This window comes from Geotrypetes seraphini, chromosome 3 (genome assembly GCF_902459505.1).
Source record: "Geotrypetes seraphini chromosome 3, aGeoSer1.1, whole genome shotgun sequence".
NCBI lineage: Eukaryota > Metazoa > Chordata > Amphibia > Gymnophiona > Dermophiidae > Geotrypetes > Geotrypetes seraphini.
The window spans coordinates 406,928,349-406,950,580 of record NC_047086.1 but is presented as its reverse complement, the minus strand read 5'-3'; the positions used below and the strand labels follow the sequence as shown (position 1 = coordinate 406,950,580).

The 22,232-nt window shown below is 45.0% G+C and overlaps 1 protein-coding gene across 1 annotated transcript; it reads left to right on the top strand.

Moving 5' to 3' along the window:
* Nucleotides 1–4,285: 4,285 nt before the first annotated feature.
* Nucleotides 4,286–11,509, top strand: LOC117357309 (left-right determination factor 2-like). Its single transcript, XM_033937680.1, has 4 exons — nucleotides 4,286–4,562; nucleotides 5,212–5,455; nucleotides 6,297–6,536; nucleotides 10,979–11,509. Exons 1-4 carry the CDS (start codon nucleotides 4,286–4,288, stop codon nucleotides 11,316–11,318), a joined length of 1,101 nt encoding a protein of 366 aa, XP_033793571.1. The 3' UTR covers nucleotides 11,319–11,509.
* Nucleotides 11,510–22,232: the final 10,723 nt, after the last annotated feature.

The following is a 22,232-nucleotide window of genomic DNA, read 5'->3' as shown; positions in this document are numbered from 1 at the left end:
CCAAGTGGGACTAAGTAATGCAGTGTTACATTTAGAATCAAGAAAATCTCCTAAACTGGTGTGAAAAAGAAGATCAAACGTTGCAATCGGTGCCCCTCAAGGTTTCATAGAAGAGCATTTCTACTGAAACTGTCAGTCCCAGCCTCTAATCTCCGTCTGGCAAGCTCAATGCCCCATGTGCTTCCAATCCACAAGCCACAGAAGGGCTGCAATTGGCACAGATAAGCACTACCCTGTGAAAAAGTCTGCAATCCACATCTCTTCCCTTTTTTTTCTGCCAAGCTTCTCTTGCCTGTTTGCTCATTCAATTTATTTTGCTAAGAGAGCTCCTAAATCTGCTTCCGAATACACAGCAAAGGGCATCAGAGTCAGGTCTCAGGTTCAGCCGTCCACTGGCACACTAGTCCGGCTTTACTTTGGCAACATCTAGCGAAAGCCGGCAGGGTCATGTAAACAAGACAGACCCCAGTGGTGTCTGGAGAGGCCAATTTCAGCCAATGTGTAGCCAAAGAGATGCAAATTGTCCGATTGAAAAGCTTTAGTTTAGCTTCAATGGAAGAGGAACAAAGGCCACTGCAGAAGGCAGAGGGTGCCCTTGGTGAACCCCCCCCACCCCACTGAACCTGTTCTCCCTTTCTGCAGGTAAAAGGAAGCTTCCCTTGCTTCTTCTATCCTAGAATGATGGTCCTTTTGCTGGTCTGGTATAATTATTGATTTGTAATATTATATCCCAAATTTTTAAACTGTACATTATAAGCAATACAATCAAATTTTAAATCAAGCTGAAACCTCAGAATATGGTTGGAAGGAGCTATTCGTAGGGTTACCCGACATCCGGATTTCTCTGCACATGTCTTCCTTTTGAGGACATATTCAGGGGTCCGGATGGCTTTTCAAAACCCGGCACAATTGCATTGGGAAGGGGCAGCTGGGGCAGGGCTGGGAGCAGAGGTAAGGGTGGAGCTGGGGCCTAGCAGAGCGGGGCGGGGATGGAGGGCTTCAGATTTTACTGCGCTATTCGCCAATAGGAGGGAATATTTCTTCAAGCTCTGGAATTCGTTACCAGAGGATGTGATAACAACAGATAAAGTAACTGGTGTTAAGAAACGTTTGGATAAGTTCCTGGAGGAAAAGTTCATAGTTCGCTACTGAGACAGATATGGGAGAAACCACTGCTTGCCCTGTATCAGTAGCATGGGGTTTCTGCCAGGTTCTTGTGACCTGGGTTGGCCACTGTTAGAATGAGGAAACTAAGCTAGATGGACCACTGGTCTGACCCAGTATGGCTATTCTTATCTTCTTACATGAGCCAAGTATAGGATAATCAAGCCTTTGTGGCATCACTGCTGAGGTTGGCTTTTAGGCATTGGTGGAACGAGGCATTATGACATCACAATTAGAGAATGACACGGGGACTATTTACCGCAGTAAACCGCGAGTCACCGCAGTAAATCCGCAGGAATGGAGACATTTGCAACTGGTTTACCGCAGGAATGGGGACAAGACCTTTCACTGCCCAGTGGGAATGGGGACAAGACCTTTTGCCACCCCACAGGAATGGGGACAAGACTTTTTACCGCTTCGTGGGAGCAGTGAAAAGTCTTACTCCTGTGGTAAAAAAAATTGCGCCCATGTCAGACGGTATCTTCTCCCCAGCTCCTCTTGCACCTATTTTACCTTCAGGAGCTAGCCATGCCACAATGAAGACAGAAGGAACCTAAAACCAAAGCCTGCGAACAATGTGATTTGAAAAATAAAATTACCAGACAACAAAAGGTCGAAAAAAAAATGTATTTTATATTTTGTGCATTAGAATATTTCAGATTTGAAATATGTATCTAGCTAGAGCTGGTATTAGGCATAACTGGGGTACGCAAAGCCCAGGCTGTGCTTCTTTAGCTTCCAGCTGGCTTAGGGCTCTCTCTCTGATCAGGGGGCAGTTGCCTTAGTTGCACTCCCCTAACACTATTCCAGCCGTGTGACTGAAGTATTCTGTTAGCTTGATTTTTTATGTAGCATTCTGTAGTAATTTGGTTTGTTCAGTTTTCACAATAGTGGAGGGGATATTTGTGAAAGGGAGGGGAGATGGGTTTTGTTGAACCTTGCTCTGCTTTATTTGTGTTTATAAAATGACAATTGTCAGAGGAGAAACTTTTGCCCACACACACGTGACTGCAGGGCGGCACAGCCAGGCTTCGCCAGTATCAGTTTCTTTTCTAAAGTGCTGCGAAGGTAAGGGGGAGGGAGAGAGATAGATTTGGCTGGAGGTGGGAGGGAGGGAAGGGACCGCGCGCCTTCCCTCCCTTAAGTTTCTTTATGTCGCGAAGGTAAGGGAGAGGGAGGGAGATTCTCGGGCTGCTGAAGGGCAAGAGGGAAGGGTGGATGCTGCGGGGGGTGAAGGGGATGGTGGGGATGGGGTCGGGGCAGTGAAGGGGACGGGGCAGTGAAGGGGACGGTGGTCTGGTGACAGGGCAGTGACGGGGACAGATTTTTTTCCCCATGTCATTCTCTAATCACAATCTCAGCTCTGGAATATTACTACTCTTTGGGTTGGCCACTGTGGAAACAGGAGACTGGGCTTGATGGACCTTCAATCTGTCCCAGTATGGCAGCTCCTATGTTGTTATGTGAGCCAAGCTGTTATTGGGTTTGCCAGGAGCGTCTACTCTAAGGAGGAAGGGAACCTTACCATGGATTCGGAACTTAGTCTATTGGGTCACAAAAGCATATTGCAGGTCTGGGCCACCTCACAACCCCCCCTCTCATTGGACCTAGAGAGCGCCTCTTTATAAACTGATTAATTGGGAAGCTGACTTGCAATCCCTGGCACCGAGATCTCAAGGTCAAATACTGAATAAGCCGGGAGATGCATTGAATATTGTCTTGTTTTCAATGGATCTTGAGTTTTCAGTTTTCTGGTCAACCTGTGACCCCCCTCCCCCCTCTGCTTTTTGTTATCTTCTAACTTTGCTGTGATCCCCTTTTTTTGTTCTATTTCCAAAATGCTTCTCTAGACTCTGGGTTTGGTACTAGTGGGAGGGTTCGGGGGATATGGAAGATGGTGTTGCTGATTTGGAAACTTTATTTTGTTGCTTTATATTTTGGTATCGACCTTTGGTTTTTATCTTCTATTTCATGCTTTTTTTGTAACATCCATTCTACCAGGGGTGGGGGAGGGGCAGGGGGGTTCATATATACTTTCCATGCTCTTGCATTGTTCTTTGGTGATTTCTCTTTAATAAAACAAATTTTACATTTAAAAAAATGCTCTGGTTCTTATAAAAAGTCATTCTGATTCACAGAATCAGGGCAATATTCCAGTTAATTTGGACACCAAACTCTCGGGATATTTATTTATTCCATTTTCTATACCATTCTCCCGAGAGCTTAGAACGGTTTACATGAATTTATTCAGGTACTCAAGCATTTTCCCGGTGGGCTCACAATCTATCTAATGTACCTGGGGCAATGGGGGGATTAAGTGACTTGCCCAGGGTCATAGGGAGCAGCACAGGATTTGAACCCACAACCTCAGAGTGCTGAGGCTGTAGCTTTAACCACTGCACCACTCTAGAAATCAAAATGGAGTTAAAGTCAGACAAGTCTAGGACAATCAAGCCATTGTGACATCACTGATGAGGTTGGCTCTTATTGGTGGAATGAGGCATTATGACATCACAATACCAGCTCTGGTTACCAGAAATTTTTCATACTATTTATTCAATTTTCTCCCAGGGAAGCTCAGAACGGTTTACATGAATTTATTCAGGTACTCAAGCATTTTCCCTGTGGGTTCACAATCCATCTAATATACCTGGGGCAAAGGGAGGATTTGAACCCATAACTGCAGGAGGCTGAGGCTGTAGCTTTAACCACTGCACCACACTCTACATATACAGCCATCCTACTTATTTATACCACAATATACTCATACTAGTATCATATACTATGTACCAGTACTGTATATCCTAGAGGCATTTCAATATCTTTTTCAAGGCAGAGGACATTTCTGGCAAGTCCTGGGTAGCTTTCCACCCTGCTCTCTTCTGAATTCCTGAAAAAGGTACTGAGTGAGTCCAATCATCTTCTTTTCTTTGTTTCATTTCTTTTGATGAGCTTGCTCTGGGCCCCTCACAGCCAGAAAGGGTTGATCTGCTTGTTCAAGTCCCTGTGGGGTGGGGGTGTGACCTTTCGTGTCCCCAGAGGGGGAGGGGAACGTCTATAAGAGGCCAAGGTGAAGGGTCTGGGGAAGCACATCGGGCTGAAACCACTGAGAGGGAGCAGGATGAGGACAGGAATGCTACTGAACGTCTTCTACCTGCTCTGTGCCTTCTGCCTGGCCCCAGTGGCTGGATTTACGCCCGAGGAGGTGCGGGATGCCCTGCTGAAGAAACTGGGGCTCCCCGAGGTGCCCCCCTTCCAGAAGCGAGACCTAGAGAACCTGATCATCCCCCGGCACCTGAGAAGCAAGTACGCCAGCCTGCTGCAGCTGCACCGACGGAGGAGCAGGAGGGCAGTGCCCAGCCTGGCGGGCATCCTACGCGGCATCCCAGGCAACGCAGGTGAGCAGCAGGAGAGTGTTTGGAGAAGGAGCAACTTAGAATATTTAGAAAGAGATGTCCTGTTTATAAGACAATATCCAGAAGCACTCAGATGAGGAGGAAAGAATTTTTGAAATTGAAGGAGAGAGTGTTGGCACTGGATGCATCCTTTTACCTGAAATTTCCATGCAAATGTTTGATTAAGTTACAAGATATTGAGTATTCAGTTTGGGATCCTATACAATTACAACAATTTTTAGTGGCAAGAGAATTGAAATAGAAATAGAAATGAGATTTGTTTCACCCTGCTGAGATTGTGAGGAGAATTAATATAAAAGTATCCCATTGTTTAAGGAATGATCCAGGGTTCTATAGGTGAACCATGAATTATTGTCCTTTACTTGTTTGAATTTTATTTAATTAGAAATAGCAAGGTATATTCCCCATTAATGTGGGCTTAAAGGGAATTATGTATGTATGATTTGATTATGTATTGTTTTATGGGATTTCACTTTTTCTTTCGAAGTATTGGATCTTGTAATGTATTCAAAATTATAAAAAAAAAAAAAAGATAAGACAGATATTTAGCTGGTACCGGGGTGGGTGGCCTCTGCCCCTCTTCCTATGGTAACGCTCACGGCCCCCCCATCTTTCTCCCTTTCTTGTGCAGACATTTCCGGGGAGGTGCTATACTCGGACTCCAGCCGCCAGAAGCTCTACTTTGACATGCAGGGCAGGATCCCCGAAAACAGCGAGGTGACCATGGCCGAACTGAAGCTCTTCAAGAAGCCCCCCCACCGCCTGAGCCTGCCTGACAGGAGGCACCATAGACCAGTCAACAACGCCCGGGTCAGCATCTACTGGATGGAGGTCCTGGGGGACGGCGCTAACAAGACATCCCTGATCGACTCCAGGTACCCCAGAGCACTTCGGCCAGTGGTCTGAAGCCTTTTCTTTGCATGTGTCCCCACAGGCCTCCACATCTGCCATGATTTTTTGAATCGCATATTGGAAAATGTCCTGGCTTTGTCTGGGTTTCAACTTTGCCTTTCCAGCTCCTTTTGTTAGAAAACGACCCCATCTGTCTGGAAGAGTTGCTTCATTTGCACAGGGCTCCCAAGTCTGAGCTTAGCACCGGAAAGGAGGCAATTTGGGGGAGGGCTAAGCACCGTCTGCAGCCACCATTTATTATTTCTATAGCGCTGCACATTGTGCATGTAAGAGACGGTCCCTTCTCAGAAGAGCTTACAGTCTAATTATGACAGACACACAGGACAAAAGGGGAGTCAAGTGCTGATGAGGTGGAATCACATAAGACAAAGGGGTGGGGGTGGGGGTCTGAATTGGAGGGGTCTGAAAAGGTGAAGGGGGTGTTGGGAGGCTTTTTCCAGCTCTGGAGTCTCTATTTGTTTGAACTGTGGGTGTGGCGAAGTGATGGAGCAGCTCAAATGCAAAATCAGTGCCTGGAGAAGCCTCTCACTGCCTTCAATTGCAGAGACCCAGACAAAATTGGGTTTCACATGTATTCATTTAGCCCAATAACAAGGTCTCAGCTACAGCTTATGTGCTGACCTTAACCTCTGCTTGTTTAATCCGATTAATTCAATTTCTTTAAGTGGATTTTCTTTTCCTTTTTATTCCCCCTGGTTCTTTCACTATTCCAAGCCCAAATAGCAGTTTTAAGGCAGGTCTGTCTGCTGTGTCCTAGGCTGGCAGAACGAGGGTACTGAGGGATTCCTCTCCGTTCTTTTGCAGGTTGGTTCCAATTATGGAATCCGGGTGGAAGAGCTTTGACGTGACCCAGGCCGTGCATTCGTGGCTGAAGAACACGCGCCAATCTGCTCTGCACCTGGAGGTCAGGATCGAGGGGGAGAGGCACGGCAGCTACGCTTCTGACATGGCAAAGTCGGTGCGATTCACGTCCCAGGACCCTTCGGATAAAACCCTGGGGAAGCCCGAGCTGGTGCTCTACACCCTCAACTTGGAAGCACACGGGTAGGTGTCCCTGTTTGGTGGGGAGGTGCAATTCAGGGGTGGATTTTTTTTAAATTTGTTTCACACATTCAGGGTTAATATATTGGCCACATGTTATCCATGTGCAAATCAAATATACACGTTAAAGTCTAGGTTAACGTGACTACCAAACGAGAGTTTGACCAAACGAGAGTTTGAAGGCTTTCAAAGGAACTGAATGTACCTAGCATTTGCACATGTTATTTGACTGTTAACTCCAGTTAATAGTAACTAGGTCTCATTGCGTGAAATGGTGGCCCACGTTGATAACTTTCAGTCTCGTAACCAGAGCTGAGATTGTGACATCATGATGCCTCATTCCACCAATAAGAGCCACCCTCATCAGTGATGTCACAATGGCTTGATTGTCCTAGACATGGCAGTAATTAAGGAGGGAAAGTTATCAATGTGGCCTACTGTTAGGACGTATTATTTGACTGTTAACCCGTTATTAGTAACTAGGTCTCATTGCATAAAAAGGGACCTGTACGAAAATAGCACAAGTTAGTGGTCAGATAACCTGCCTCAATGATAGTTCAAATAGATAATTAAACCCTTCATTCTTCTGCAGTGTTGCGTATCTGTTTTAGGATTGTGAAGGGGGTTGTTTAGGGAAGAATTTGTTGTGGGGGGAACCTTATGGAGAAGGGGAGATGCATCTCTTAATGCCCAGCCCCCTGAGGGTGTCATCTGATGTGGGAGTCACTAACCCGTGGAACCGAGATACCACAATTAAGTTACAGGCAGTCCCCAGGTTAAGAACGGGTTCTGTCTTTTAAACCGTTCTTAAGTTGAATTTGAACGTAACTCGGATCCTCGTGTTCTTCCCACCTTCTCTACCTCCTTGAGCCCCTCTCGCATCCTTTTCCATTCATCCCACTCTTCCCTCTCCACCACATCCAACATTACTCCCTCTCATCTCTCTTCCCCATGTATCTGTACCTCATGCCTCTCCCACCACCATGTCCAATATTTATTTCTCCCTCCCTATGCCCAACAATTCACCTCTCTGACACCCAATTCACCCTTTCTATTCTCTCCCCCACCTCAGCATCTCTTTCCCTCAATCCCTCCATTCTGCCATCCTATGGCTCATGCTCCCCTCACTCCCTCCTTCCATCTTTTGTCCGAAGTTTGTGCTCCCTCCCTCCCTTGTCCCAATGTGCCCCAAGTATGTGCCTCCCGCCCTTCTGGCCGGCTCCCTCCTCCTTCCAGCTGCAGTCATTTCTCTGCACAAAGCTGCGGGCAGTGGCTCCTATGTGTGTCCCGCGGTTGAGCCGGAAGCCTTCCCTCTGACATCTGAAGGATGCGCATAGGAGCCGCTGTCTGTGGATTTGTGCAGAGAAATGACTGTGGCTGGAAGGAGGAGGGCCAGCCAGAAGACAGTAAACACCCGTGGGAGGGAGGCTCATACTTGAGGCACAGAATGGAGGAAGGGAGAGAGAAGGGTGTGTTGAGATTCGGAAGGGAGGGAGGGGGTGCATTAGAACACCAAACTCCTGCACCTTAATAATTTCCCCCCTCTGAGTCCAATATTAATAACTCAAATCATATATAACAGTCACATGATGTCAAATAATTTATTTGGTGTATTCTCCTGCAGTGTTCTGTGTCTGTTTTAGGGTTGTTTGGTGCGATCTTTATACTCTGCTGTAGTTTTGCAGCCCTATAAATGAGTGAGCAAGGCTGAAATTCCATCCAACAGCCTCTTTACCCCAGAAAATATTTCTAAAATTGATTTCTTCTGATTTTTTTCCATTTGTAGAGTTAGAATAAGGTGGCTCACTGATGGATAAAAGATTGGATATTCAGCATTGCTCCCCAGAGAGTGGCTGGCACTGGCCATCAGGGTGGCAGCCTTATTCATCCCCCTACTTCAGACAGATGAAATGTCACCTCAGAACCATCGAACACCCTGCAGTCTGTAAGGATTTTCAGAGAAACTGTCTGCAAACCAGTGTCCAGCCCTGATCAATGGTATTGCTCCAGCTCCCAGTGCTGCTGCCCAGACAAGGGTCTTTGAATGTTGGTAGACTAGGGTTATTCTCTGTCTTACTATCTGGGGCTGCCAGGGTTTCTCCTCTCTCTTTCAGTTCAAGGCTCTGTTCCGAGATTAGTGTTCAATTTTAGCATTTTTAGCTGTTTAAGGCATGGCTTTTGTATTGTTTATTTTGACAGTTTTCTATAAAGAAAATATTTCTTCACACAACGTGCAATTAAACTCTGGAATTTGTTGACGGAGAAAGTGGTGAAATCAGTTAGCTTAGCGGGGTTTAAAAAAAGGTTTGGCTAATTTTCTAAAAGAGAAGTCCATAGGCCATTTTTGAGATGACTTGGGGAAATCCACTGCTTATTCCTAGAATAAGCAGCACAAAATCTGTTTGACTACATGGGATCTGGCTAGGTATTTGGGACTTGGGTTGGCCACTGTTGGAAACAGGATACTGGGCTTAATGGACCTTCGGTCTGTCCCAGTAGGGCAGCTCTTATGTTCTTATGCTAGTTATTTGATGTTATGTGGAGGCTCCTTTCCTATGTCACTATTATATATGATTCGAGTTATTCATATTGGACTCAAAATGGTAGTTATTAAGGTATAATAAAAATTAGGCTTTAGTTTGCTGCAGGAGTAACTTAATTGTGGTATCTCGGTTCCACGGGTTAGTGACTCCCACATCAGATGACACCCTCAGGGGGCTGGGCATTAAGAGATGCATTTCCCCTTCTCCACAAGGTTCCCCCACAACAAATCCTTCCCCAAAGACCCCCCCCCCATAACTACCTATAGAAATCCTTGGTGTCTTTGGGGTACCCAGGAAGCAGCAGTCAGTCAGTCATTCCTACTGTGCTAGCACAGGGTTCAAAATGGTGCTGGTGACCCCTGGTAGTAATGTCACAGTACTGCCACTAGGCCAAAAGGCCAGGTAAGGCATGAGACCACTAAGGGTAGTAGCCCGCACTTTATCCCAGTAGCAAAGCCAACCCTGCAATTTAGGGGTCCAAGGATGGATTGAGGAGCAACATATTCCTCTCTCACACCCCCCCTACAGGTGCGCTAACAGTACCTTTACTGGAGGGGATGCTGAGCCCCACCAGCCAAATAACTCCAATGCTGCCATTTTGCACTGTGTCCTTTCTGCTCCGGCATGCTTGGAGCAGAAAGGAAACAGCCGGGAGCAGTGACACTGGAGTTATTTGGCTGGTGGGGCGCCGCTCAACATCCTCTCCAGTAAAGAAAAAAGGTGGTAGTAGAGTTCTGGGGGGGGGGGGGCAATGGCTACACTCTTGGTTTATCCAGTTAGCTGCTGAATACATAAGGGTCAGTGCTCAGCCTCCATTAGCAGCATTCCTTTAAGACAGGGTGTCCAACCTGTGCCCGAGGGCCGCATACGGCCCCGTGAAGTATTTTGTGCGGCCTCGGTTGAGGGCGATGCAGTGTTTTCCTCTGCTTCCCCTGGGTGTTTACTGTCTTGCCGGCTCCCTCCTCTGTCTTGCTGCAGCGTTTGCACATTTGTGCAGCCCCAGAAACATTTTTTTCGGCCAATGTGGCCCAGGGAAGCCAAAAGGTTGGACACCCCTGCTTTAAGGCATCAGTCCCAGTGGGTAAAAGAATTTTGATGTTCAGTGCTGGTGCCGAGTTGTCTGGATGCAGGGCACCGGAAACATTATTCGTATAGTGGTGAGTTTCAGGCTTAGTGCTGTTGGAAGTTATTCTGAGGGCAGACCAAATATCACCAAGACTGCGCAGGCATTGTCCAGATTGTGCAGGTGCTGGTTCCACCTTTGCTCTGCTCCCCTGCCAGCCCCCTTTTTTTATTTGTATCAGATTTGTCCATTTATGGCTTATTAAACATTTCTGCATTGGATTATGATAGGAAGGTAGCGTACAATATTAAAAATGTCAAGAAAAGGAAAGGACTGATAAAAAAGAGAAACAGAATAGAAAAAACCCCAACTTTATACACGTGAGGCATTTGCCACCTGAATTGTAACTAAATATAGAAAAATCCCTGGGCAGAGCCCTTCACCATAGTTAACTAAAACCCTCAGTGTGTAGGGCTACCTTAGTGCTCCAGAAAAAGGAGGACAGATTGAGACCTTCCATTGTGAAAGTAAAACCTAGATATCTCAATCTGTCCTCCTGCTTTGAATGGAAGCAAAACCCAGATGCCTCTGGAGTTATTTGGTAACCCTTTCACAGTGGATCCTTAAAACATATTGCAAACTGTGCTGAACATATCCAGCGATGATCGTGTGACTGCAGAAACAGCTTCTTGTGGCCTGAGAGATTCATACTTCATTTGTGTCATTTTGAATGTTGTAAGCTCCTGGAGGCAGGAATACATTGTACTTAACTCTGCTGGAAACTGAGTCTTTCCCTCTCCCATTCCCAGACATTTCATGGACCTTTTATCTTTCTGCAGTGCTCGTGGAGACTGTGAGGAGAAAGCAGCCCAGCAAGACAACATCTGTTGCAGGCAGGAATATTTCATCAATTTTCGAGAACTGACCTGGACTCAGTACTGGATTATCGAGCCCGCCGGATACCAAGCCTTCCGCTGCGTGGGTAGCTGCAAGCAACCCAAAAGCTCCCTACGCCATTTTGGCTATGGGGAGAGGACCTGCACTGTAGTGGAAAGTGCTCCCCTGCCTATGATGTACCTGGTGAAGAAAGGAGACTACACCGAAATTGAAGTGGCCGAGTTTCCAAACATGATTGTAGAAAAGTGCGGCTGCACCATGGACAACATCTCGGTGGTATAACCATCCCCTACGAGGGGATCTGGAAGCAATCGCTCATCCTATGTAGTCTGTTCACACTGAGCATCGAAAGCTGATAGGAGGCAAAACTAGTGGGCCGGTAATTCTGACTGAGGTGAGATCCCACGACTGATGATCAAGACGGAAGGCATCGCCAGCATTTCCTGCGCATTTAGCTTCAGAATCGGGCTCTTCCTAGCACTTACTTGTACATAGTATAAATAAAAGATGGATATTATTTTTGCATTCAATTCTCGTGCCATGTTGACAAAAGCATAATACACTTCTCCCTCCGAATTTGCTGTGATAGGGGATTAACAGAACCGCAAATATAGAAAAAGCACAAATAACGTTTTCAAATGTTATTTGCTCTTTTCTATTAAAAACCATTGTGAATAACATGGTGGGAGACCTGGCCTGTTCTTGAAAGAGAGGCAAAACACGGGGAAGAAAGTGCTGGGAATCAGCGATTTCTCTACGCATGCTGATGTAATTTGGGGTGAGGAGCCAGCAAGCTATAAACCATGAATAATCGAAACCGCAATTGCTGAAACCGCGAATAGAGGGAGAAGTGTAGTCCAATAGATTGATTTTTTACTTCTATATCAGCCCTGCAAACTTTGACGTGGGTTGTTTTTTTTGTTTCTGATTGTATATATGGAGATTACTAGTAAAGCAATCGACTGTAACATTGACATCATGGCTTTGCCTCCTCAGTGTTTCCGTACTGTGGATATGAGGCTAGATTGGCGCTAAAGGGCTAGATATCAATAGGAGTATAAGCCAGTATCTAATCTGCTTCACTAAATATGATTATCAATATAGCAGCATATTTTTCAAGTAATAATCAACAAAATTAAATTGTTTCTGTGGTGAAAAGTGCTCAATGCTCTTTGTCTCCTGCAAATGGAGCCGCTAAGAGAACAAATTTGGGACCATCATACCGCTCAAAGCTTAGCCAATCCTTTGCTTTCCAACTGGTAGAAACTTGGAACAGACTTCCTGACTCTATTAGATTGATAGGTCAGCTCCAACAATTTCGCAAAGGCTGTTTACACAATATCTACATGGCTGACCTACTGAACTAACTTTAGCATTCTCTTTCTCGTGTTCTGGTCTTTAGTTATTTGTGAACCGAGTCGGGCTCTGTTACGAGCTGATCCGACACTCAATTTTCTCAACGTGTGTGATGGCCGCTGAGTCCGATTCGGTTAGTTTGCTCCAGCACTATTAATTCTCCTCCTGAGGAAGCCATACCAGGCGAAACTTGGGTCGAAGTAGAGGAGCAGCCGAGTTATGTATATTTTATGAACACGAATCACTTTTTGAAGCAAAATAGAAATATCCTGGTGAGCCGCTTCACAGTTACACTTTCACAACACGACCAGAGATAAGTGCTACTAAATTTCAGTTTCTGTTTCAACTAAGGTAGCAGCGATTCAGAAGTAACATATTGTATGCAAATATCAATATTGGGAAAAAATTTGTTCTCTTAGCAGCTCCTTTTGCAGAAGTCTGAGCACTTTTCACCATAGAAACAATTTAATTTTGTCGATGATTACTTGAAAAAATATGCTGCTATATTGATAATTCTATAAAGGGCACCCAAGGATGGGCGCATAGCACTGGAATCCGTGTCCAACTTTGGGGCACAAGGATTTACATCAGCTGAAACCAAGCATAACTCCCTGTGCGCAAACCAGTCAAGGATCTCCCTAATGCCACATTTGAGGGGAACGCTGCTGACCTTCCTATGTCCCTCCCACTGTTACACCCCCTTTTCAGATCTGCACAGCATTATTCTATAACTGGGCGCAAAAGTGTAGCTCCGTGCAGATCTGCCGTGTTTGGTCTGTTTTGGCACTTTGCTTTGCCACATCAAATAATCAGCATAGAAATAGCGCATAACACTAGGCCCCGTATGCAGAATGCTCTAGGTAACATATACTATAGACAGCTCTGTAGATGATACCAAAATCTGCAATAGGGTAGACATCCTTGAAGGTGGGGTAACAGGAGGGGGGACCTAGCAAAGATTGAAGAATGGCTTGAAACTTCATAGCTAAAATTTCATACTAAAAAATACAGGGTCGTGCATTTGGGCTACAAAAAAGAACTTTCGATTTGGGTGGGATCATATCTGATGATCTATATGGCCAGGGAGAGGTATGGCCTGTATAAGACTTTGGTGAGACCTCATTTAGAATAATGTGTGCAATTCTGGAGACCTCCAACTAAGGGGCTATTTTCAAACAGGGCAATTGTAAGACTCCTTATGCTATCGGGCTGTCCGCAGCGTAAACGCAAAGCTTTCTTTCTACTACTGCTTTCTGCCTATGTGGGGACAGGAAGCAGCAGCAGAGGAGGAGCTTCCAGGTAGCCAAAGGCAGCGTGTTTGCTTCAGTAACGCTGCTGATGGCCCGAAGAGTTACAGCAGTGCTGGGTAAGCAAGCACCAGATCCTGCAAGGGGGGGGGGGGGAGGATTCCAGATAAGTGTGTGACCTGTGTAGAGGGTACTAGATGTCCAGTTTCCCAAAAGTTAAAAATTAAAAAGCCGCCCAGACTCCTGGCACAGTCCTCAAAAAGAGAAAACCCAGACATCTGTTAACGCTATCCTAGAGCAATGGTTAGAACATAAAAACAGCCATACTGGGTCAGACCAATAGTCCATCAAGTCCAGTATCCTGTTTCCAACAGAGGCCAACCCAGGTCCCAAGTGCCAGACAGAAACCCAAAGAGTAGCAACATTCCAGAGCTGAGATTGTGATGTCATAATGCCTCATTCCACCAATGCCTAAGAGCCAACCTCAGCAATGATGTCACAATGGCGTCACTGTCCTAGACTTGGCTCCCATAAGAAGATAAGAATAGCTTTACTGGGTCAGACCAATGGTCCATCAAGCTCAGTGTCCTGTTTCCAGCAGTAGCCTAACCAGGTCAGTATCTGGCAGAAACCCACAGAGTAACAGCATTCCATGCTGAATCCCCAAAGAGTAGCAAGATTCATATTACTGATCCTAGAGCAAACAGTGGCTTCCCCCTTGTCTGTCTCAACCTTTCTTCTGTCGTGACATGCTGAACTGTACCATTCACAGTTGATCCCTAACTTCCTATATATCATTTCATTGCTGCTATATAGAAGCAATGGTAGTGACTACGAGAAGAAGGAGTGATGGATTGGAGGCCTGCAACAATTCCATCTGGGGCTGGGGGCAGAAATAAGGACTACTTATGAAGATTTCAAATCCTGACTTCTAGGTTATCGACGCTCCCCAACCTGCCACACACATGGGTGCTAAGACAAGTTTGATGTCAAATCTTTGGTGACACACCTTCTAACTCTTGATGGCACACTAATGTATCCTAACACATTGCTTGAAAAATGCTTGAGTACCTGAAGGTAAAAAGCACTTAGACAGCCTCCGTTGACAGGCAATATATAAAGAACTAATAAACTTGAGAACTGCTTTCTTAGAATAAAGAAGAGATACATTTTTCAAAGGTATTAAATAAGCAAACAAGCTTCTTCCAGAGACGTGGAGGTGGTTGAATTAAGGACATGAATGGAGGTTGCAGGGAGGTAGGCTTTGGGGTAATGCCAGGAAAAAGAGGGTAGTGGATGCCTGGACTACCCTTCCTTGGATGGTGGTAGAGACAAAAACAGTGAGGGAATTAAAGAATGTGTGGGATAAACACAGGGGAGGCTTCAATGGAGAAAGGATGAAAACCAAATATGGCTGTTGAGGTGTTATGTTGGGCAAGAGCTTTGGTAACTAAGGCCAAATGGCAAAAGACGGGTAAGTCTGCATTAGAGAACGCCACGGGGACAAATTTTTCCATCCTGGCGAGTTCTTTTTCTGTCCTTACCCCATTCCTGCAAGCTCTGTCCTCATCTGCACAAGCCTCAAACACTTTAAAATCATAAATGTTTGAGGCTTGTGCGGTTACAGGAATGGGGCAGGGACAGCGACAAAACTTGCGGGGACAAATTTGTCATTCTCAAGTCTGCATATTGTAAACACTTTATTATCATATGCCATGACTGAGGGTGCTGTGCTTCTTGGGGGGTGGGGGAAGACATCTTAATTAGGGTTGCCTTATAGCTCCAGAAAAAGGACGGATTGAGACATTGAAAACAATGGAAGTAAAACACATAGAAACATAGAAAAAAAACCCAACAACATAGAAAATGACGGCAGAAAAGGGCCATAGCCCATCAAGTCTGCCCACTCTGCTGACCTACCCCCCTATGTCTACTCTTCTAGAGATCCCACTCCTAATGACCCATCTCCTTAACGCTACCCTCTTAGGGATCCCACATGGGCATCCCATTTACTTTTAAAATCTGGTACGCTGTTGGCCTCTATCACCTGCACCGGAAGCTCGTTCCAATGATCAACCACTCTTTCGGTGAAGAAATACTTCCTGGTGTCGCCATGAAATTTCCTGCCCTTGATTTTGAGCAGATGCCCTCTTGTGGCCGAGGGTCCTTTGAGAAAGAAAATATCATCTTCCACCTCGATACGGCCGGTGATAAATTTAAACGTCTCAATAAATCAATATCTCAATCCGTCCTCCCTTTTCTGGAGCCGTAGGGTAACCCTAATCTATACTGCTCATATTTAAGTGGTTGGCATGATGGCAAATTGCTAACCAGTGTTTAAGCATGAATGACTATAGTGGCGGGTGCAGCTCTGGCCACCTTGCTGGGCAAACTGGTAGGACCGTGAGGGTCTTTATCTGCGATATGATAGAGCTCTATCAAATCACAAATGAGATGGAACAGATAGGGAACGGTTCTTATGCCATCAAAGTGCACCAGGACTATGGGACACTCCTTGAAATGAACAGGAGGCCGATATAAATATTTTAATTCACTCAATGAAAAGTCAGGCTGGGGATGTGTCGCCAGAGGAAGTGGTCAAAGGATTCAGCCTAGGTGGGAGACATCCCTAGAGTGGATGTCTATAAACAATCGGCCAAATAGACCTTGGAAAGCTACTGCTCATTCCTAGAAGGGAATGGATCTGTATGCTAGATGTAGTGTTCAGTATTTAGATTTTAGCAAAGCCTTTCACAGTGTTCCACACAGATATCTGATAAACTGAGTGCCCTCGGGATGGGTCCTAAAGTGACGGGCTGGGCCAGAGGGTAGTGATCAATGGAGATCGCTCTGAGGAAAGGGATGTTACCAGTGGTGTGCCTCAAGGTTCTGTTCTTAGGCCTGTTCTTTTTAACATTTTTATAAATTATATTGTCGGGTAAGATTTGTTTCTTTGCGGATGATACCAAAATCTGCAATAGAGTAGACACCGCAGATGGTGTGAATAACATGAAGATAGACCTGGCAAAGCTTGAAGAATGGTCTGAAATTTGGCAGCTAAAATTTAATGCTAAGAAATGTAGTCATGCATTTGGGCTGCAAATATCTGAAGGAATGGTACAGTTTAGGGGGTGAAGAGCTTATGTGTACAACAGAAGAGCGGGACTTGGGTGTGACTGTATGTGATGATCTTATGTTGGCCAAACAGGTTAAAAAGGTGATGACAAAAGCTAAAGGGATGCTAGGTAACATAGGGAGAGGTATGGTTAGTAGGAAAAAGGAGGTATCGATGCCTCTGTTTAAGACTCTGGTGAGACCTCATTTAGAATATTGTGGACAATTCTGGAGGCCAAACCTTCAAAAAGATAAAAAGGATGGAGTCGGTCCAGAGGAAGGCCACTAAAATGGTGTGTGGTCTTCGTCATATGGGGGACAGACTGAAAGATCTCAATTTGTATACTTGGAAGAAAGGCGGGGGAGGGGAGATATGATAGAGATGTTTAAATACCTACGTAATGTAAATGCGCATGAGTCGAGTCTCTTTCGTTTGAAAGGAAACTGCAATGAGGGCATAGGATGACGTTAAGAGGTGAGAGGCTCCGGAGTAATCTGAGGAAATACTTTTTTACAGAAAGGGCGGTAGAAGAGTGGAAGAGTCTCCCGGAAGAGGTGGTGGAAACAGAGACTGAATTCAAGAGGGCCTGGGATAGGCACATGGGATCTCTCAGAGAGAGGAAGACATAATGGTTAATGGGTGGGCAGACTAGATGGGCCATTTGTCCTTTATTTGCCATCATGGTTACAGGATCTTTGACGTCTTCCTAATGATCCAGATTGGCCACTGCTGGCTTTGATGGACTTTTGAGCTGACCCAGCCTAGCATATCTTACTTTTGTTCTGTTTAAGAGCTTTTAAACGGGAGCCTACAAAGCTCAAGTCAGGAGGTTCAGGACATGCTCGGTCACGTTCTGTGATGTTGAATGAGGAAGGGGCCCACAAGCTGTGAGGTGCCTGCAAACAGTTGAATGGAAATGACAGAAAGGCAGAGTCTGAAAAGCAGGTGTTAAAAATGGTCAAATGGACTGCTCTCTGCATCTGACTACACAAAAGAGGAACTGTTTTCTTTGTCCAAATGTTTCCTTTGACTGGGGCTGTGCTGTGGATTTTGTATGTCAGACTGGCAGGATGCCCCGTTTGGCATCTCTTCCTTCCCCCTCCCACTCTGTATGCACACACCTGCCTCTCCAAACTCCCTGCTGCCACCCTGTGCCTTTGGATTCTGGGAGTGCAGAAACACATCAAACTAGTGTGAGCCCACAGGTCCCTAGTTTTGAACCCGCAGTTCCTCTTGCTTCTTTGTGTTTGTGTTTCTATAGCCATTGGAACTAATGCTGGGACCTGCCACCAAGAGCTTCATGCCCACCCATCCAGTCATATTTATCTGTGCTATGATAGTGACAGCCCTGGGTGGGGCACCATGAACTCTTCAATTGCAGGTACTAAATCAGATCACTAGATGTCACTGTTGCACAATGGCTGAGACTAGTTTCCAATAACATTTACAATTACTAATGTCAAATTATTAATCCAATCTAATCCTTAGTCTTATATACCGGGTCATTCCCCAGAGGGACTCGAACCGGTTAACAAAAGTTTACTCAAAGTAATATTAGGGAACAATAGTTGGACAGGAAAGTTCATCTCTTATTTGTCATCTAAAAATTTATTGAACAGATATGTCTTCAGGGTTTTGACGCAGGAGATGCGTTTTGGCGTCCCAATTGAAGCTTGATCGGATACGTTACACCCTGAGGCAGCAGACTTGTGAAACGCTGGCCACCGTTGGTGTACTGATCAACAGAAGATAAGTTGAAAGTTATTTCTCCTATCATTCAGCACTAACAGCTCTTCTTAAGGTTTTTACTTTCTGGAGTGCAACGGAGGTTTTTTGCCAATGAGGTTAACGTCTAACCACCTGTTAACCACCTTTGTGGAGGTGGGAGGGTCCTAGTCTGAGGCTTTTTCCTCAGACATTACATCCAAACCTAAGCTGTGCTGTTCATGTTCCACCTGACATTCTATATTTTTCTTGTGAAAGTGTATTTGACATACTATTGAGTTTTTCACAAAATCCGAGTTTCTCTAGCTCTATATTCAGGGTTTTTGTAAACATGTCAAAGAGGAAAGAAGTCTCATTTCTGAAGGGAGATCATTCCAGATTTTCACCAGAGAATGGGAAAGTCTACCTAAAGTTTGAATTCCTCTAGTAGAAGGGAATACTAGTTTAAATTGATGTATGCCTCGAGTAGAAAGAAAGGGGAAATAATGGAGAAATAGACTCTTAAATACTACATTGGCACATTTGAACTGAACCTTCCAATATGTGCTATCATATTTCCTGCTGAATCCTCGCAAATCGGAGTTCTAGGCAGGTTGCAAACGGCATATCATGACCTAGAATAATTCAGGCTACATAGTTACATGGGACTCCATCAGTAGTGTGCAGCATATTGACGCACTCACAATTCTGCTGTCAATTGTACACACCAACAAGTGCGAGTATAAAGGGAGGGGACTTGTGAAGGCAAGGCATAGGGCGAAGGAGTGCGAGTTGTAAGTGTATTGGGAGATTCCCCCCACCCTCCTCAACAAGAGCACGAGTGTAATGGGGGTCCCCCCCACCCCCTCAGAGTGCAAACCAGGTGACGTGTAAAGGCATAGGGCGAAGGAGCGCAAGTTGTCAGTGTAGTGGGAGGTCCCCCACACACACACCCTGAACGAGTGAAAGTGTAGTGGGGGGGGAGGTTCCCCCCACACCCCCTCAGAGCACAAACAGCAAGGTATAGGGTGGTGCATATCTGTCTTGCACGTAAATGTCAGGGTGGAATTGTTGGCATGCCAATGTCCTGCGAGCATTTGACAGGTCACCGAGTTATACAGTGAGTGTAAGATAAGGTATCTCAAGTTGTAAAAAATGCTTACATTATAGAATGACAAAATCTGAATCATCTTAAGCCCCTAGGGGTGAAGAACTTATATGCAAGACCAAAGAGAGAGACTTGGGTGGGATTGTATTTGATGATCTTAAGGTGGCCAAACAGGTTGAAAAGGTGACGGTGAAATCTAGAAGGATGCTAGGTTGCATAGGGAGAGGTATGGCCAGTAGGAAAAAGGAGGTACTGATGCCCCTGTATAAGACTCTGGTGAGACCTCATTTAGAATATTGTGGACAATTCTGGAGGCCAAACCTTCAAAAAGATATAAAAAGGATGGAGTCTGTCAAGAGGAAGGCTATTAAAATGGTGTGTGGTCTTTATCATAAGGTGTATGGGGATAAAGATCTCAATCTGTATACTTTGGAGAAAAGGCGGGAGAGGGGGAGATATGATACAGTATAATCTCGTTATAACGGACTTGCTTATAACGGAACCTCGTCTTTAGCGGACAAGGTCTGATGGTCCCGGCCGTGCACCTTTATAAACATGCAGAAAATCATCACATATAAAGGACTCGGATATAACGGACAACCAATTTGGTCCCCAGAGCCGCTTTTAGCTGTAGTTTTGTTAGGCTATAATGGACATGCAGGCTCCATCTACAAGGTGCGTGGCGTGCTGGTGATATAGAATCAAAACGCAGTATAGAAGAAAATGACAGATTATTTTTCTTTCCAGGACAGTACGACCTAATGCTTTAGAACATCTTTTAGTGTTCTGGTTTTGCAATCATTTTGGGCCATATCAATGTTTGCTGAATTTTGTTATTGATGTTGCTGATTTGCTTGTGCAGTGACTGTTGTTCACTGAGTGTACGTTGTTTCAGTTGACCTAAATAAAGTTTTAAAAAAATGCAACTCTGAATATAACGGACTCTGGATATAACAGACTGTTTTTCCAGGTCCCTTGAAGTCCGTTATAATGAGATTATACTGTAGAGACGTTTAAATACCTATGTGGCGTAAATGCGTATGAGTTAAGTCTCTTTCATTTGAAAGGCAGCTCTGGAATGAGAGGGCATAGGATGAAGTTAAGAGGTGATAGCAAAGAAAACATTCTGTATTTACTGAGAAAAGTCAAAGCCGAAAATCATAATATGGGATTAGAACTGAATATAAACAAGATAAAGATCAATTTCAGATGCAAATGCTGAACACTATGGAAACAAGACCAAAAGAAAATGGACTCATTTGAGTTTTGGTGTTGGAGAAGGATTTTGTGTGTGCCATGGACCACCAGAAGAACTAACAAATCGATTCTGGAAGAGATCAAACCGTCTATGCCACTTGAAGCCGAAATGATGAAGTTACAATTGTCTTATTTTGGTCACACTTTCAGAAGAGAGAGATAACTGGAGAAGGACATTATGTTTGGGAAGATCAAAGGAATCAGGTGAAGAGGCCGACCTACAATCAGATGACTGGACATGTTGAAAATAACCATGGGGATGATGCTGGAGGACCTTACTGGACCAGCACAAAACCAATCTCTTTTTAGATTTGTAATTCATCAAGTTTCTAGGACTCAAACACAAGTCAATGGCACCTACCAAAACCTTATCTTAGCTCTCATCTCTCGCTGAGATAACTTCAACTTGCTTCTCTCAGGTCTTCTGCTCAACCATCTCTCCCCCTTCAATCTGTGCAAAATTCTGCCGCATTACTTATATTCTGTGAGAGCCGCCACACTCACATTATCTCTCTCCTCAAGTCACTTCACTGGCTCTCCATCCATTTCTGAATATAGTTCAAACTTCTCTTATTGACCTATAAGTGCACTCATTCTGCAGTCTCTTAATATCTCTCCATACTTCTCCATGAACTCTGTTCATTGGGCAAGTCCCTCCTATCTATACTCTTTTCTTCCACTGCCAGCTCTAGACTCCGTCCCTTTTATCTTGCTGCACCATATGCCTGCTTCCATCTCTAGCAGTCTTCAAATCCAAGCTAAAAGCCCACTTCTTATAGGGTGCTTTCAACTCCTAACTCCCACTCGCCACAAAATTACCTATGTCCATCCTATCATTCTCTCTGCAAGAAACTCCCTAACCCTATATATGCAATTAGATTGTAAGCTCTTCTGAGCAGGGACTGTCTATTGCATACTATTTTCAGAGCTATATAAATGATAAATAGTATAGCGTTGATCCAGTCCTGCTGTACAATTATGTGATACTGCATTTGCTTTCAGGGCCCTGCAGAGGTTTTCTGTGCCAGTGCTGTTAGACTGCTGCGTTTGGTCTGCAATCTAACAAGACCTGTTTAAACTCAGTAAGGAATCCCTTTCAAAGCCCCTCATATCTGCAGAGGCTAGCCTGCTCCCATTTACCATTCTGCAGAGACCTGCAGTCTGACGGACCTTTCAGATTCAAGAAACTTTACTGGCACTGCAGTTTGTATCTGTGTTGCCACAGGCACACAGAAAGTCCATCTCACACAGGGGTGCAAAGAATGTCTGACGAGGAGCCTTTCAAGCTCCTCTGCTAAAAATGTTTGTGACTGGGAAAGTAAACGCACAATCCACATCTAAACAAAGGATGACACTAGCCCTGGGCAAAAGGAGCCAGGGACCAGCAGAATACCAGGTGGGAGACACAG

Coding starts and splice junctions, on each gene's coding strand:
- LOC117357309 (XM_033937680.1), top strand. CDS start 4,286: ATGAGGACAGGAATGCTACTGAACGTCTTCTACCTGCTCTGTGCCTTC. Junction 4,563..5,211: donor CGGCATCCCAGGCAACGCAG/GTGAGCAGCAGG, acceptor TTTCTTGTGCAG/ACATTTCCGGGGAGGTGCTA. Junction 5,456..6,296: donor ACATCCCTGATCGACTCCAG/GTACCCCAGAGC, acceptor GTTCTTTTGCAG/GTTGGTTCCAATTATGGAAT.